General features: G+C 38.1%; 2 protein-coding genes and 1 long non-coding RNA gene across 12 annotated transcripts; 1 reads left to right on the top strand and 2 right to left on the bottom strand.

Annotated features, from left to right (window-relative positions):
- Positions 1–677: 677 nt before the first annotated feature.
- Positions 678–1,677, bottom strand: LOC125222504 (probable calcium-binding protein CML16). Its single transcript, XM_048125157.1, has one exon. The coding sequence runs from the start codon at positions 1,324–1,326 to the stop codon at positions 808–810; it is 519 nt and encodes a 172-aa protein (XP_047981114.1). The 5' UTR covers positions 1,327–1,677; the 3' UTR covers positions 678–807.
- A 3,654-nt stretch (positions 1,678–5,331) lies between these two features.
- On the bottom strand, positions 5,332–9,317 carry LOC125222046 (5'-deoxynucleotidase HDDC2-like). Of its 10 annotated transcripts, none has more exons than XR_007176456.1 (8): positions 8,973–9,316; positions 8,399–8,570; positions 7,022–7,146; positions 6,492–6,601; positions 6,321–6,400; positions 5,930–5,965; positions 5,714–5,755; positions 5,332–5,632 (listed from the first exon to the last, which is right to left on the bottom strand). XR_007176456.1 is itself a non-coding variant. In XM_048124450.1 (8 exons), the coding sequence occupies exons 4-8, from the start codon at positions 6,544–6,546 to the stop codon at positions 5,582–5,584; spliced, it is 267 nt and encodes an 88-aa protein (XP_047980407.1). In that variant the 5' UTR covers positions 6,547–6,601; positions 7,022–7,146; positions 7,565–8,570; positions 8,973–9,317; the 3' UTR covers positions 5,332–5,581. The 10 variants fall into 10 exon arrangements, 8 of the variants coding, with proteins under 8 accessions (XP_047980407.1, XP_047980403.1, XP_047980400.1 ...); XM_048124450.1 differs by having other exon boundaries at positions 5,714–5,758; positions 7,565–8,570; positions 8,973–9,317; XM_048124446.1 differs by having other exon boundaries at positions 5,714–5,758; positions 5,914–5,965; positions 7,565–8,578.
- Positions 9,318–12,340: 3,023 nt separating this feature from the next.
- On the top strand, positions 12,341–13,062 carry LOC125222048. The gene is made up of 2 exons (XR_007176458.1): positions 12,341–12,648; positions 12,745–13,062. It is a non-coding gene; the product is annotated as an uncharacterized LOC125222048 (long non-coding RNA).
- Positions 13,063–16,872: the final 3,810 nt, after the last annotated feature.

Here is a 16,872-nt window from a genome sequence, read left to right as displayed (position 1 = left end):
TGATATTCATTTATTAGCACTGAAAAGCTTTTGATAAATATAATTGGTAACGGTAGTAGAGAAAGTAAGGTTTAGAGAAGTCATCAAGACAAGCGGATGGCCACGGTTCTAGAACCGACGGTTACGATTTAGAACTGCCGGTCCCGATTTTGGAAATTGCTGAACCGGAATCGAACTGCTAGGGTGTTTTGCGGTTAAGTTTTCGGTTTCAAAACCGTCGATTTCGTTTTCCAACCAACGGTTCTTTACGGCTCTGAACCGCTGGTTTTCGGTGAATTTTTTGCAGTTCCAGCTCGATTTCACGGTTCTTCTGCAGTTCCGGTTTGGGAACCGTCCGAAACTGGTAGTTCCGGAATTTTGAAATTTGAACCAACACCCAGTTCCAAAGTGACGGTTTCAATTCCATTTAAATTTCACGGTTCTAGTTCAGAACCTTAACCATATGTTACGATTTCACGATTAACCGCCTGAACGGCTTCTTTAACTGCAATAAAGAATTCGGGACACGATGAGGACTTGTCAACGGTATTAAAATGGCCGAGAACCAAACTGTCAGTTTCATGCGCAATCTGATTAGGGCAAACCACCCGATTTTGGTATGACGTCTGAATCGATTAATGTTCAAGGCTTTGAGAGATTAATTATATGAGGTGGATGCAATAATGACAGACAGAAAATTCAACAATTCACGAATCGCAATTAGCTTCACAAATTAAGATGAATTAGTTCATCATACACCATAATCGCCCCAATCTAGAATGCCACATCCACTTCGCCCAATTTAAAAAAAATTAAGATGAGTAAACCCTAGGAGGAGGAAGATGATTCAGGCTCGGCGAGAAACTCGACAGCAGATTTGGCCATAATGGTGACGAATTCGTGCAAGCTGAGGACGCCGTCGCCGTTGGTGTCGGCCTCCTGCATCATGTCGCTGAGCTCGCGGTAGGTGAGGGCGTGCCCCATCTTAGCCATCTGTCCGGCGAGCTCGGCGGCGGTGATGTAGCCGCTGCCGTCGCGATCGAAGGAGCGGAAGAGCTCGATGAGCTGGTCCTGGTTGAGAAGCACCTCCTCGTTGATGTCGGGGAGGATTGCGGCGACGAGCTCGTCGAATTCGATGGAGCCGTTGCGGTTGGCGTCCATGTTGGCGAGGAGGGAGTGGATCTGGTCGCCGGAGGGCTTGAGGCCGAGCGAGCGGAGGAGGGCGGCCATCTCCAGCTGCGTGAGGCTGCCGTCGTGGTCCATGTCGAACCGGGCGAAGATGTCCCTCAGCTGGTTTAGCTGATTGGATTCCATCTTAGCCGTTCTCAGGCTGCGGATTGCTGACATTTACCATTGTCAAATTGGAAGAAGCCCTAATTTCTGCGTGCGGCTCTGCTTGCTTTAGGGGGTGTTTGAGGCTAAAGTCGGTTTCAATTGTTTGATTAGAGACACAAAATGCGTTGGTGGAGATGAAAGGCGAAGATGATCAAACTCATTGTTATGTGCGTATTTATCATTTTTTATTTTTCAAACTGTTATTGATTTAATTACAATTTGTCGTGAGTCGAGACTAACCATTCTTGCTAACTTTCTTTTATGAGAGGCTAAGAGATCTAATTTTCTTATATTTTGTGGATAATATGTGAAATGTGAAATGTGAAATGTGAAATAAAGATTAAAAGATTGGAGAGGTAGCTAAGAAACAAAAAGTCATTGTTCCAGACATATTATCGTATTGTACTTGTGTCTTATGTTACTGTGAATGGTTGAGCATATTCTATAAAACTCCTTTAGTCCGGTAATAGATGTCCTATTTTTTGCGGCTCGGATTTTACTTATTTGTTTGATTTTATAAAAGAAAGTGGTATAAAAATTTAATGGAAGGTGGGTCATATACTTTTATATTGATTTAACAATAAAATGTGAATCAAATGAATTAGTAAAATACTTGGAACCCTTGTCAAAAATTATAAAAGAAGAAATTAAATGGAACATTTATTAGACTGACAAGAAAAAGGAAAAAATGAAACCTTTAATGAGTAATATATCCGAATCACAGAATTTTACTCTAAAAGACCATATACATATTAGTATAGATTACTCGCTAGACTGTATCTAAGGTTTAATTCATCACCTTTTGATGATGGATGAATAAGATAATACAAAACCTTTTGATGATAGGTGAATAAAATATACGTTACCTTTTTTATTATGATGAGATGAATAAGATATACGTTACCTTTATGATGATGCGATGAATAAGAACATCCACAGTGCTAAATAAGCTATAGCAATAGGCTAGTCTATTTCTCTTACTGTCACATCATCCGACACTAAAATTCTTCCTGCCACATCATCAGGACAAGTAACTAAATAAGCAATAGGCTAGCCACGTCATTAGCACTATTAAAATAAACAACTAATAAATTTATGGAATTAAACACAAAATGCGGAATTAAACATACGACACATATACGGAAAAATTCATTAATTTCATTAAAATAAAAAAAAATACATTAATTAAAAAAAATACCATAATAAAAAAAATTCATTAAACCAAAATAACTATCGTCGTACAATCCTCCGCGCCCACAACTCTTCAATTAAATCCTTTTGGAGTTGTATATGCGTATGCACTTGGCGCATGTCGGCATGTGCCTGGAGGCGGCCGGCTTCATCGTGAGGTACCCCCCTTCGTACCTTGGGGGTGGCCACGCCGCGGCTTCATCGTCGTTGGCCCAATTAGTCAGTTGTACACCTTCATCTTTGACTATCATGTTGTGCATGATAATACAGGCTTACATTATAGAAGCAATGCAGCCGACATCCCACAAAAGCATTGGACCCTTAATTGCCGCCCATCAAGCCTGGAGCACACCAAATGCGCGCTCCACGTCCTTGCGCGCCGACTCCTGTCGTTCCGCAAAGTAGGTCATCCTGTCCTCATTTGCGCATCTGATCGTCTTCACAAAGACGGGCCACCTAGGGTATATCCCATCCGCCAAGTAGTAGCCCATATCATGCCGGTTGCCGTTGGCGACAAAAATGATGGTCGGACCGACCCCTGGCACTTGCTCGTTGAAAAGGGGCGACGGGTTGAGGACATTTAGGTCGTTGTTCGACCCGGCTACCCCAAAATACGCGTGCCAAATCCACAGCCGGTAATCAGCTACGTCCTCGAGGATCATCGTGGGATTCTTTCCCTTGTAGCCGGTGGTGTAGAACCCCTTCCAGGCAGCGGGACAGTTCTTCCACTCCCAATGCATACAATCTATGCCGCCTAACATCCCCGGAAACCCATGCTTCTCCCCGTGCATCTGCAACAGATCTTGACAGTCTTGGGGGTTAGGGCTTCGAAGACATTGGTCCCCGAATATTTAAACGACGCCCTCACAGAAAGTCTTCATACACTTTAGGGCACTCGTCTCACCTATGTGGAGGTACTCGTCCCACATGTCTGCCGCGCCTCGTAGGCCAACTGCATGATTGCCGCAGTGCACTTTTGAATAGGGGTGTGGCCGGGTCTGCCAGCCCGCATCGTGCCTGAAGCGAAAACACAGATATCGACGCTCCAAAGCGTCAACGATAAGCATAAACAACTCTACTGCGCATCCTAAAACGCCGCCTCGAACATGTTGGCGTTAAACCGCGGACGCTCCGCGAAGTAGTCGTCATATAGCCGCCGATGTGCAGCTGCGTGATCCCGAGGAATCACCGCTCGGCGGTGGACCACGGGTGGAGGTCGAGGTACCGCCACCTGCATAGCCCTTTGTAGCAGCCGGTCTATCTCACCCTCCGTATAGGCCTCCAATGCTTCGTCCATTTGCCGTTCGTACTCCTCATCACTACTACCACCCGCATTACTCATTTCGCGTTGTTGTTCTTGTTCAGAAATTAAGAGAGAGAGAAAACTCGTTAAAACAAGCGGTGCGAATGAAAATGACGTGAAAATCGCGTTTATATAGTGTTTCGAAAATTTAATACAAAAAAAAAAATTTGCGCTGGCCGATCGCTCGCCAATCGCCAGCCTACAATGATGGCGAGCGCATCGGCCAGTGCCCGAGAATCGGCCAGCGCTCGCCGATATTCTCGCCGATTGCAATAGTTCAGCGAGTGGACTGGCTAGCGCCGGGTATCGGCTAGCCGGTCGCTCGCTTATTACCGTGGATGCTCTTATATCAACGTTATTAGTTGATCATTATTACACTTGGGGGAAATTAAGTATCTTATAAACATTTTTGAGTTTCATCTAAGCTCAGCGGCGGATCTAGGTGGGGTCGCGCGGGGTCGGCCGACCCCACCGTATGCGCCGGAGAGTGGCCGGAAAATGGCCTCCATCAGTTGTTGACCCCACCGCCTTCACGTATCTGCCCCATCCTCTATATCCAGAACCCGGCGGCGCTTATGCTCAGAAAGAGTTTTTCATTAGTTTTCTGTGAAATGGGCTCGTAAACTGGGCCTTCCTCCTTTTTTTTATTATTTTTTATATTTTTTAATTGTTGATTAACTTAGTGGTAGCTTTATTTTAAGTTTCAACATTAATATAAGTTTCAACATTAATTCAAGTCTTTTAAATTGAATCTTTTACAGTTTCATGTAATAAGATTATTACTAGTATTTTATTTTTTCAATTTATAGTATATTAATCAATAATTGTTATATTCTCTATTTTTTCTCTTATTAACATTTTTTATTGAATTCATTATTTTACTTATCTTAACCTTAATGTGACTAATTAAAAGTGTTATAGTTACCAAGGATAAATTGTTGGATATATCATGATTTTTATACTTTTAAAAAAATATATCCAAATTATTGTAAATAAAGTTTAATGAAACAATTTTTAGTTGTTTGCAGAATATATTTTTTGATGTCAAGTATCTTGCAAAATATGGAGTATACATAACCGATATACTCCCTCCTTTCTAACAAAATAATTATATTTGGAATGACACTGTAATTAATGCGCAATTGGTAAAGTAAGAGCCAAAAAAACTAATTATAGTATTGTTATTGAAGAATGAGACCCACCTTGTTAGAGAGAAAGAGAGAAAGAAGTTACTAAAAATAGAAGGAATATTTTTTATGGAATGGGGAAATTATAAATTTTAATATTTTTTTATTAAATTATAATTATTTAAATATTACTATATTTTTTGTCTTGTCCGAGCCGACCCCACGGTTATCGATTCCTGGATCCGCCATTGCCTAAGCTTCACAGTAGAAGAAACAAATGGGTCCTCGAATTTTTTAAAGAAAAACGCATATTCACAGAAAATTATATTTCCAAAAATTGCTTTATAATTATTAGGGAACGCCAAATTCAAAAGCAATGTAGATAACAAGAAAAAAAGACATAAAAATTCGACTTATTATTGATGATCAACACAAAGAGTAGTAATAATGCATTATCAGCAAGGGAAGAACAGGATATCTGCTTTGCAAAAATCCCATTTCTACTCGTCTTCCCCGGTGTTGCTCCTTGTCCACAACTGCTTTGGATGACCACAAAACGACCAGAGATGCTAAACAAACTCCACCACTAGTCCATCGAGATGCATCAAGAAACAAGCTGCGTTTATTTGCTCATCTTAAATTTCTCCTAGAAATTATTTCGGCTGCCGTCTTTTCCCGATTTCTGTTTGAAATTTTTCTACATAGACCATAGACAAATACGCGTTACTAACAAGAAAATTATAGCCAAGCTCAGAATAGAATAGTTCACCGGACTTACCGGCAGTTGACAGAAAGAACTCATCCAAGATCTTCCCATGCTCTGCTAGAAAAAAAACACTTACCATCAGATCATTGAAGAGACATGCTAAAAACTGATAATATGCCTAATCTTTTTAATAGAATAAAATCATGAATAGCAGATCATAAAGTGCAAGAAGTATAAGCCCTGGATATTGTTTCCTGATGAGCGAGAAATACATGTCAACTCATTCACCTTCTCGTACTCCAACGCTTGTAGAATCATTTCAACCTGATGAAATGTTAGGCTAGTCAGATACGTAAACTCAGATAAATAACTAATAAAAAAGATGGGAATTGAGCGAATACAAATACACGAAGCAGGGACATGCTAAATTTCTTGAAAGCTGATAGCATTGGTGAACGTGTTCACAACATTTGTAGAAAATATCACATGTCAGGCAGGAGGCATAATAATAAGAACTAGTAAAGCGTAGAAGCAACAAAAAAAAGATCAAAATGTTAAATGCGAGCTGATAAAAAAAATGCTGAAAGGCGATAAGATGCGTTTGAGATATTTCAAGATCTGGATGAGACTGAAATATTACAATTTTATTAGAATCGAACAAACAAGCAGTATTACATACTTTGTCAAAATCTTTCACGAGGTTGGCCTCTAGAGAGGAGTTGGTTTCATACTCTTGCCATAGTTCTTGTATTTCTTCAGCTGCCAAAAAAGGTTCATGATATGACATCAGATACAAGAGAAACATGGACTATAGTCTATAAGTATATATAGCTATAGAGCTTAGTCAAACCTCTCATCCCACCACCAAGAACCTTGCACATTTCATCTAGTGCCTCTTGCTCCATTCTACTCTTTCATGCTTTGACACACCATCGGATGGGGTTATATCTCCAACAATGGCTACAAAGCGAAGTCAACACGTACTTAAACATATCGAGTGATGTGACTGGCGAATTGATGAAAAAAGTAATCGTAAAAGATAAATGAACTCAAAACCCAAAACAGGAAGGAGGACTCAATAACGAGGCATAGGTTCTCACGAACTTAAACAAGCTAATATCAAGAAAGTTCCAGATGGTTGGAGAAAGTTCCGTTGGAGAAAAGATAAATGAACTGATACCCAGATGTTTTTGAAAATTAATTAAAATTTAGCAACACGCTAAGAAAGTTCCATTGGATCAAGAATATACTTTGTGCAATGTCATGAACAATCGCTATTTTGATACGTTGATAAGAAACAATGTGAATCATATTTCAGAATAAATATTGAACGGCATAACACTTGCGGCATTTTAGAAGCAAAATCTATTAATGTACAACCTTTCTCTGTTAATCCCAGGAGCATCATCAGCAATCAAAGCCATCAACGACATACGATACATATGATCAGCTATTGATTCAGGGCCCTTTATTCCATGATTCAGCCATCCTTTCCGTTTTGCAGACTAAGGTAAGGGAAGGAATTACAGCTTATGTTACTTCAAGTTCAAGAAGAGGAAAAAGAAAACACCCATTTTTACTAGTCTTACTTTATGTACATAATCATGCCATGGTTGTAACACGAGTCTACTCTTAACATGAAATATGCAGACACAAATGGCATGGATTCTCTCTAAGTAGCAATTCAATCAAAACATACTGTAACATTTTACACATTTGATTATTTTTTTTTTTTGCACCTACTAAAAACCTCATAATTCAGCAGGAAAAGATTAATACAGTACTTAAATTACAAACTCAACCTTTTTTCCAAAAATCATAGGGGTGGAAACTTTAATAAACAAACTAAGCAAAACCAAAATGCCAAGGCAAACACACATACGAGATCACTAGTGCAAATAGCAAGAACAAATTCAGGCAAACCTTCAAGCGATGACACAATGTGAGAAAATCAATTGCGGCGGAAGGAGATGGAGGAGACTCATGCAAGTCAAGCCCAGGAGCAGTTTTATCCATTTTGACAGAATCGAGATTTGGGTTATTGCCTATTGGAATTAACTGCGACGAGTCTTGGGCTCGGCGATTTGATTAAAAAGGTGCTCTTATTGATAATTCATTAATTTATGGGGAAAATCCTAATTTTTGAGTACCAGCATTTGAAATGGAATATGGAGTTGCATTTGCTTTAGCTGCCGCTGCAGACGCCTTTGTTGCTAATGTGTTTAATCTGGTTTAAAAAAAGTCAGGAACTAGTTTTCCACCCACGCTATGCGCGGTTCCATATATATATGTTCTTTAATTCCATATAAAATAGGTGAAAAATAAAGTAAGCGAGAAATTTTTTTTGCTAAAAAGAAAAATACTTTATTTATAGTGGGACATCCCAAAAAAGGAATATGACTTGCTTATCTTGAGACGGAGGGAGTATATTACTTCGAAACACATAAATTATAATGCCTCATAGTAGGAATACATCATTGAAAGTGAGACAATATAATGGCATCTTTTACCAAGATATTGCATCTTGTATTCAATTTATATCAACAGAATTTAAATTACGATACACAACTTTATACTAAATTTAAATCACCCATCTTTTAAAACATCATTTTGCACCAATTTATAAACCTCTCAAATTTTATAGAGTTAAATATATGAAAACAGATTTACAACTATTAATGATTATCAGACAACTATTATAGCAACATATACATATTAAGCCCAGGCTATGATAGAAAAAAAACTTAGCATATATACCGAAATGTATATGGTAAAAGTGGTGTCGTTGAGAAATTATCAGTCATTGTGTAGCTCCTCCACCTCCTGCTTGATTCAGCTCCTCCTCCACCTCCTGCTTGATTACCCTCCACCTCCTGCTCAGATTCTGCCTCATGATATCCACGGTATACTCATTCCCATCATTCACAAACTGCAAACCTTTAGCAAATTGAGAGAGAAAGCCGAGAGGGAAAGAGGTAGAAGAAACTGATGTCTTTTGTTTCAATCTCACACAAGCTACTCAATTCCATTCTAGTTTCAAACATACGCAACAATTTGTTAACAGAAACGAATTTGCCAAGTCCAAGGAACTACTCCTTTCGGCCTACAGTTTGCACCCCAAATTCAAAGTTGGGTTGAAAGGTATACTCCCTCTCAATTTCAAGTCTCAATCAGCAATTCATGCAATTCATACGTAGCATATCATCATCCACCACTCTCCCACAAGTAATTTAATCAATCAATCAAACAAAGCAATCAAACTCCAACAATTGAACACCCATCACAGAGTAATTGAAAACTGAAAACGAAATAACATAGCTTTGTAAAAGACCTTATCTTTGGGGGTATTTCGGGACTGTTCGGAGTTGTTTCGGGGGCTGCCGGATACCGGCGAGGTTGTTTCGAGCTCAGTCGGGGCTGCTGGATACCGATTCGGGGCTATCCGAACAGCAAGCGTACGACGGAGGGGTGTGCAGAGGCGGCGCATCAGAACAGCGGCGGCGTTGCTCTCCCAGCGACGCTGACGGAGTTCGCGAGGCACGGAGGAGGCCGAAGCCGCCGCCTGTGCATTGGCGGCGGTGGCAGAGCGGGCGGCGGCAGGTAGAGAGTGGGAGGAGTTTCTCTCACATCAAAATAGAATTTGGTTGTGAATGGTGTGGGTTATTTTGTTGTTGGGCTAACATTTTATTTATTTGGGCTAAAGGAGTGAAATAATCAATTCGAGCCCAACTCCCTTTTAATAGTTGGGGCTGCAGTAAATATATCAAGGAGGCCCAATTCCCTAATTAATTACTTTGGGTTTAAAATAAAATAGTTTAATAAGCAAAAAATACCCAATTTCTGTTAGAGTTATGCGAGGGTAAATTTCGAAGTAAACTATGGAGTTTCAATTTAGTCGAAGCCCGGGAATAATGAAAGAGGGAGCATTAAATATTACTCCCTCCGTCTCAGATAATTCGGGTCACTTTGACCGGGCACGGATTTTAAGAATTGTAATGAAAAGTGAGTTGAAAAAGTTAGTGGAATGTGGGTCCTACCTTTATATATTAGTTTTATAATAAAATGTGAGTAGGAATGAGTTAGTGGAATATGAGGTCCACTACCGAAAATGGTAAAAGTGAAGTGAGACAAATTATGTGGGACGAACCGAAATGAAAAACTGAGACGAATTATCTGGGATGGAGGGAGTATATGAGTATTAGAAATTTCTTAAAGAATAGTGTAAAAGAAAATAGATTAATTAGGATGCATGCATTCAAAGTATATATTTTTCCTTGAGTCTGATTAAGTACATATTTTTATTTTCAAAAAGAAAGTTATCTTCGCGAACAAGTTATGGTCGGAGTAAGGAAATTCAAGTTTAAACGCACAAGGTGAACTTTTCTATCCTATGCGGGTAAAAAAAAAAAAATGAAAATATGATTATGTTTGTTGTTTATGCAAATGATGTTGTCTTGCCATAAATGATTTATTTTATGTGTATGGAGCCTATCTGTTTGGTTGGAACGTAAGAATCGAATTCGGGTCTGAGTGAGGGTGGTGTCCCTACTTGGATTAGTGTACACAAGTGACCGTGGAAGGTGGCCACCTTCCACGACACAAAGATGATATAGTGGAGGCCGTTGGGAGGTGGCCACTTCCCCGGTTGGAGTGACCGTGGAAGAACACCATCTCCACAACACCTTGTGTTCAGAAATGGCAAAAGTACAGAAAGAACTTAGACTGATCAGTCGAACTTTAGCTCACAAAGAATTTAGTAAGCTCGGGCCTTTTAAGAGAAAACCCTCGAGTGTTACTGTGATGGCATGACAATATTTCATTTTATGTATGTATATTTCGGCAATGTGTTCACTGAGTATTTTTATACTCAGCCCTGCATATTTCTAAATGTGCAGATTGAGCAGTGACGGTGGAGAATGCTGAGCAGAGTTGATGATTTCCTTTTTATTTTAAGTAGAGACTCTCGGAGGTGCATGTCTCCATACATGTGACCGTGTTCTTCCCGCTGTGTAGTAAAGTTCTACACAACATCGACTGTTCGTTTATACTCTGATAAATATCTGTTTATGATTAAGGTTTTAATTCAAAATCCTGGTGACCAAGAGTTATTTTGAGTTTGTCTTCCTTGGTTTTTAAGTGAAAATGTAATTATTGTTATCCCCTTTTATTCCCCTCTTCTTATCTCCCACCCTTAGTCACGGGTTCCCGGCTTTGCTATCCTTAGCAAAAGTGCGGTCGTAATAGAGTGGTATCAACTCTGTCACGACCGCACTTTTACTATTACTATCCCCTTCTCTCATGCAACCGTCAGACACTTTTCTTATTTCTTTCCTAACATAACCTGTGATTTTTGTGAAATTGATTATTCTCTTAGCAATTTCCAATCACAATCTATAAAATCAGTAGTGACAAGCATGTAATTAATATTCTGAATAGATGTACATGTGTCAGTAATAATGCTTACCCTTTATCCATTAAAACACATTCTCATCTAAAAATAAAAAGCATAAACCATACCTGCAACTTTCTTTTGATTAAGAATTCAAAATTTTGGTTCTATATCACTTAGAAGCGCAACAAATCCTTTTCATCTCTAGGAACATATTCTGTTATCTTCAAGTCACTTTATTTTATTAAAAGAGTGACCAACTAATTGAGTTTCTTGCCCCATAGTCTCGTTTATCAATACGGTTTTTCCTTTGCCATGACCCATTCACAATATATAATGGACATAATTCGCACTTCTTCTCCAAGTGATATTTTAATCCTCTAGTATACCCAGAAAGAGTTTGTATATCAACTTTGCGATTGATGCATATCCCAATTTGCCTTTCCCTTACTCGTTTTCTCCATTTCTTTTTGGAACTGCTTGTTATGTTGAATCTACTATTGATCGTTTTTCGCTAGTACATTCAAATAGTCGAAGTGTCTTGTAGCTTTAGTAATACAAAAGTAGGTGGAAGCGAATGAGAAGATTTTGATTCCATTCTAAAAAAAATAACAAAGTGAATATTCTAATAAGTGCAGGGACGGATGTACATGCATCCTACAAGGGGCAAATGCCCCACCTCGAAAAAATTCATTAGTGTTATTTTGATCATTATTTTAAATTTTTTTTAAATACCATTATAAATGCCCCTTCTAAAATCCTTAAAATGTCTTTGTATGGAATTTTGCCCCACCTATACAGAATTTCTGGATCCGTCCCTGAATAAGTGGGTATAAGCCTTGTTGTAAAATAAACAAAAGTTAAAAGGAAATGATCACATACATTTATTTAAAAGAGGAGCAGCAGGAGGTGCGATCGGCCAACGACGGGCGCTGCTAGAACGTGACAGAGAGCCTACTCAGTGGACAACGACGACCCCTCTCCATGAGCAGCAGCTTGTTAGCCTATGCACCTTTAGACCGAACCATCAACATACAAAGGTCATGAGCTGTGCTCAAGAGCTTGAATCTAGTGACCATGAGAATGCAGTAGCATCAAGTACAGACGTGGCAAGCATCCAAGGTATGAAGAGCTGGAAAGATGTATTGCTTGGACCACCAAAGAAACCAGATCAAAGAAGATAGAGCCAACACATTAATGTGGTCCATGGCAGTTAGCATATAGTGTGTTGTCAATATTCTAGATGATTCTGCTGCTAGTATATAAGCACACACAGTTGGAAACGTATGCTCCAACTCAATCAATATACATTTCACATTTCCAGAAATATGTCTCATGTTCTTTTTCTTGTTTCTGCTGCATTTCCATTACAGCTTGAGAGGTGGCGGTGCGACACGGAGGCGGTGACTGTTGCCAAATAAGAATGAGAGATTAGTATCAGTATTGGAACAGGAAGAAAAAAGACGATGATGGTGCGACCTTGCTGCTAGGTGGAGATGTCGGCGGCTATGGTGTGAGCCGTGGCGGCGGTGTCTGCTGGACAGAGACGCAAATCTTGACATGACATGCCGAGAGCAAAACTTTTCAACTTTCCACCACGCCAACCAAAAAACTTAAGGTAAGGGAAGGATTTACAGCTTATGTTACTCCAAGAAGAGGAAAAAGAAGAATGAAGGGTTTTGCACGCTGATGAAAGATGATCGAGTGATTCCAGGTGCCCAAGCCAAGGAAGTTGGCCAAGCTGCGACATGAGCTCAACCTAGCAAACGATTCCGGCTGCAAACTAAAAGGGTGGACTTCTTGAAGGCTTTGCTCTCTCTATGGCATGTGCAATTCACATGATGCGGACTCCTTACCCTTGGTTGATTGCTATAAAAGGCGACTTTTGCTTTTAGAAAAAGACTTTCAACCTTAGTTTTAGCTAGTTTTAGTTTCTTTAGTTTATGCTTTCGAACTTTTACTGTGCTTTCTTAGTTAAATTTACAAGATTTCTTACTTGCTTTCTAGTTAAATCTACAAGTCTTCTCTACAATTTCAAGCGCTTGTTCTCCAGTTTCAACGTTCTCAGGCTTTCGTTCAACTTATGTGATTTCTGCTCATGCTACGCGTGTTTATGATGTTTCGTGGTGCATGATTTATGATGATTTCTAGTTAGAATCTTAAATGCTTTCATGTGACGACTCTTTTCAGCCTTAAATGTTCCAAAGTGTGGTAGTTTCAGCTTCTGTTGCAATGCATCTATATTTTCTTGCGCTAGATAGCTTAGATTAGTGTTAATCACTTCTGTGTAGTTGAGGTGACCACCATTTGGATCCTAACTTCGTGTTTAGGGAGAAGTTTACCACAACACACACTTTGGTTTTTAATTGATCGAGAGTTCTAAATTAAGAGTAGGAATCAGGAGGAGTTAGTAAGTTAATATGCTATAATAAGGTGTGTATAAATTACACTTTTAATTTTACATATGTTATGTGGTTGACTGCTATCTTGATTTGAAGTGAATATTTGGATTATATGATGTAAATATGATGTAGTTTTATTGTGAAATATAACATGGATATATGATTGGTGCAAGAGATATGTTTTATAATATTGTATTTGAATTATTTGGTGGAATATGAATATGTGATCAGTGCAACCAAATATTAGTTTATATATAGCATCGGAATTATTTTGCATCATTTGAAATAAAGAGGATATGTGACGGTCTTACCCTAGATTTGATATACAATTACAATAGACCTATGAGCAAAGAAGGGTCTTCATGGAAAGGTCAACAAAATGAAAGGGACCTACGGGTTGTGTATAATGGTAATCACATGCAAATACCAGGCTTAATCCGTCACAAAATAATAATAATAATAATAATAATAATAATAATAATAATAATAATAATAATAATAAAAGAGAGGCATATGCATATGGAAATGAAAATATTTATGATCCTATGGTTTTTGGATATATGTGTCAGATAAAGAATATGTTTGATACGTGATTACTTTAATTTTTGTCATATTTATTTATCACAAATGAATACGTCAGAGGGGTTGGGGTATGAGAGTTATACTCCATCCGTTCGCGAATATGAGTCTTATTCTTTCTAGCATGAATTTTAAGAAATGTTAAGAAAAATGAGTGGAAAAAAGTTAGTCGTATATAAGTTTCATTTGTATATATTAGTTTTAAATAAAGATAAGTGGAATGAATTAGGGAATGTGAGTATTACTAGTATTTATTAATAATAAAAATGAACCAGGACTCTTATTCGTGGACATAGAGACTATCAATTATAGCATAAAAAAGTACTTACACTTTTCTTTTTTTATTGTCCATTAAAATTATTTTCTACTTACTCATAGTAAGTGTATCTTCTAATGTTTTTTTTTTTCTTTCTAACGGTGGATTTTATTTTCTATTAATAATATTTTAATATATTTTTTCGCTATCTTTGTCACACTTAATTTTGAATGAAAAGGTCTATACTATCATTCTCATACTTAATTTTGAATTAAAAAGTCTTTACTATCAAGACTATTTTTTACAGAGGGATAGTAATTCGATATTTTACGTAATTCAAATTGTTTGAATATTCGTTTTTTGAATTGAGAGAAATATTTAAAATTTGATTGGGTTCAATTATTTGATAATTTGGTGACCTCTATTGAAAGGAAGTAGATCTTTCGGAGGAAGTAAGAAAGTTTAATGTATTTATTGGTTTGTATTTATTTACAGATATTATTGAAGGAGTAAAAAACATTCATGATATGCAGAGTCATGTGATAAAGCTCGTTTCATGCATTGGTTTTGGATGATATTACATGCTTTTTGGGGAGATAATGCGCAAATTTGGGATTAAGTGTGCAGGTATATGCTGGGTCAAGTAGATGGTGCAAACTGACCGAGCAGATCCAGATTGAGCAGAAATAGAGCAAAAGTGCTGAAAAAGTCGCCTAACTGGTCAAGGAGACGGAATGGCGGAATGGAGCAAAAGTGTTGAAAAAGTCACCTAACTGGTCAAGGAGACAGAATGGCGGAATGGAGCAAAAATGTAGAAAAAGTCGCCTAACTGGTCAAGGAGACAGAATGACGTGCTGACATGAAGATCCTCAATTACTGCAAGGGTAAAATGGTCAAATCAGATGAGAAGATGCCTTAGGGTTGATGTTGAAGCTGCTCTATAAATAGAAGCTTTCCATAATGAAGAAGTAGCTATCGTAGTTTAGGTAGGAAGCTCTCATAGGCGCTTAACACCAAGTTTAGATAGTTAACTACTTTCTTAGCTTAGTCAATGGTTTTGATGGGGGGAATTGACGACTCCGACGTTGGATCCTTGCTTTCTTTACCGCGTTGTAGTTAGATCTCGAGTTTCATCGGAGGAATCGACGACTCCGCCTTTGGATCTCGACTTATTTCCAGTTTTATGAAGCTTTGGTGTTTATTTTCATGTTGGCGATGCTTTTACTCATGTTTCTTGGATGCTTTTCGCAATTGGTGGTTTAGATGTTTAGATCCATATTGTTTACATGATTTCCAGTAGTTTAGAGGTTGAGATCTAGTTGTTCACGTGCTCGATTTCTGAGATCTGTTAGTTTAGGTGATGCATGCAAGGTTAATCTGTGTTTATTCCGCTTTCTGCTTGACCCAGGAGAGTAGATCTGGTAGTTCTAGCTTGAATTTCGTGTTTACGTCTTGTTTTGACGCATGCTCTGTTTTATTTCGTCAATGGTGTTGAAGCTCTGTTCCATGCTATGTTTTTACTTGGTTGTTTGGAGAAGATGAAGTAGAAGTTAGTTAGAAAATCATATATGTTTTTTGCTTTTTGCTTTTTGCTTTTAACAGCTTTTCTGCCAACCCCAACCAGTTTAGGAAAAATGGTCCCCACTTGTTTTTGCATCTTTGTCTGCCTATTTTGTGAAAGTTTCATGTATTCTAGGTAGTTTAACTTCAGTTTACAAGTTGCCTTGAGTTTGGTTGTCATGTAGGTGACCGTACTTCTCCTGTCTCCTAGGTCAGTTAGATAGAGTCCAGTTTAATTCCACCAGGTCAAGTAGATTAGAGTCTTAACCCACTCAATGAATGCGTGGTAGCTAGGGGTGTGCATTCGGGTTTTGCTTCGGTTTTTCGCCCAAACCGAACCGAACCGAACCTGAAAAACCGAATTTAGGCTAAAATTGACAAACCGAATCGAAAACCGAAAATCGAAAAACCGAAAACCGAACCAAACCGAAAAAACCAATTTTTTTTTAAAAAAAACGATAAACCGAAAAAATAGTATATATTAATATATACTCCCTCCGTCCCATGTTTTAAGAAAAAAGTGTTTGATTGTGTAATAAATGAATATGTAGTGGATGTTGGGACCCACTTTTAATTGAGTGTCCAATAAATAAATATTGTGGTGGATGTTGGGACCCACTTTTAACACTTTGTAGGTATATTTTATTAATTTATCTCAACCGGGACTCCTAAAGCGGGACGCCCAAAATTGATCAACCGGGACTCCTAAAGCAAGACAGAGGGAGTATAATTAATTTTATTTTATATATACTAATAGAATATAAATATATAATATAAAATATAAAATTAATAGAATATATATAATATTTATTATATAAAAATATATTAAAAGAATATATATTATATATATGATATCTCGGGGAGTGTTATATTCTTAACTCAATACTTTTTTTTTAAGTAGGACCCTCATCCCCTATATATCATCCAAACGAAATGTTTACATTGGGACTATCCCAAAAGGATCGTCTTGCAAAAAACAACAACAAAAACCAAACTATTACAAAAGAAAACCACAAAAGAAGATTCTCAAAATCGAAAATTTGGG

Source organism: Salvia hispanica, chromosome 4, assembly GCF_023119035.1.
Source record: "Salvia hispanica cultivar TCC Black 2014 chromosome 4, UniMelb_Shisp_WGS_1.0, whole genome shotgun sequence".
NCBI classification, from domain to species: Eukaryota; Viridiplantae; Streptophyta; class Magnoliopsida; order Lamiales; family Lamiaceae; genus Salvia; species Salvia hispanica.
This window is presented reverse-complemented; position numbering and strand designations above follow the sequence as displayed.

Excerpts from the sequence above, each read along its gene's own strand:
- LOC125222504 (XM_048125157.1), bottom strand. The coding sequence starts at position 1,326 with ATGTCAGCAATCCGCAGCCTGAGAACGGCTAAGATGGAATCCAATCAG.
- LOC125222046 (XM_048124446.1), bottom strand. The coding sequence starts at position 6,546 with ATGGAGCAAGAGGCACTAGATGAAATGTGCAAGGTTCTTGGTGGTGGG. Across the intron at positions 5,759-5,913 it reads GAAGGTGAATGAGTTGACAT|CAGAGCATGGGAAGATCTTG; the intron begins GTATTTCTCGCT and ends TTTTTTTTCTAG. Across the intron at positions 5,633-5,713 it reads GTTCTTTCTGTCAACTGCCG|AAAAATTTCAAACAGAAATC; the intron begins GTAAGTCCGGTG and ends TGGTCTATGTAG.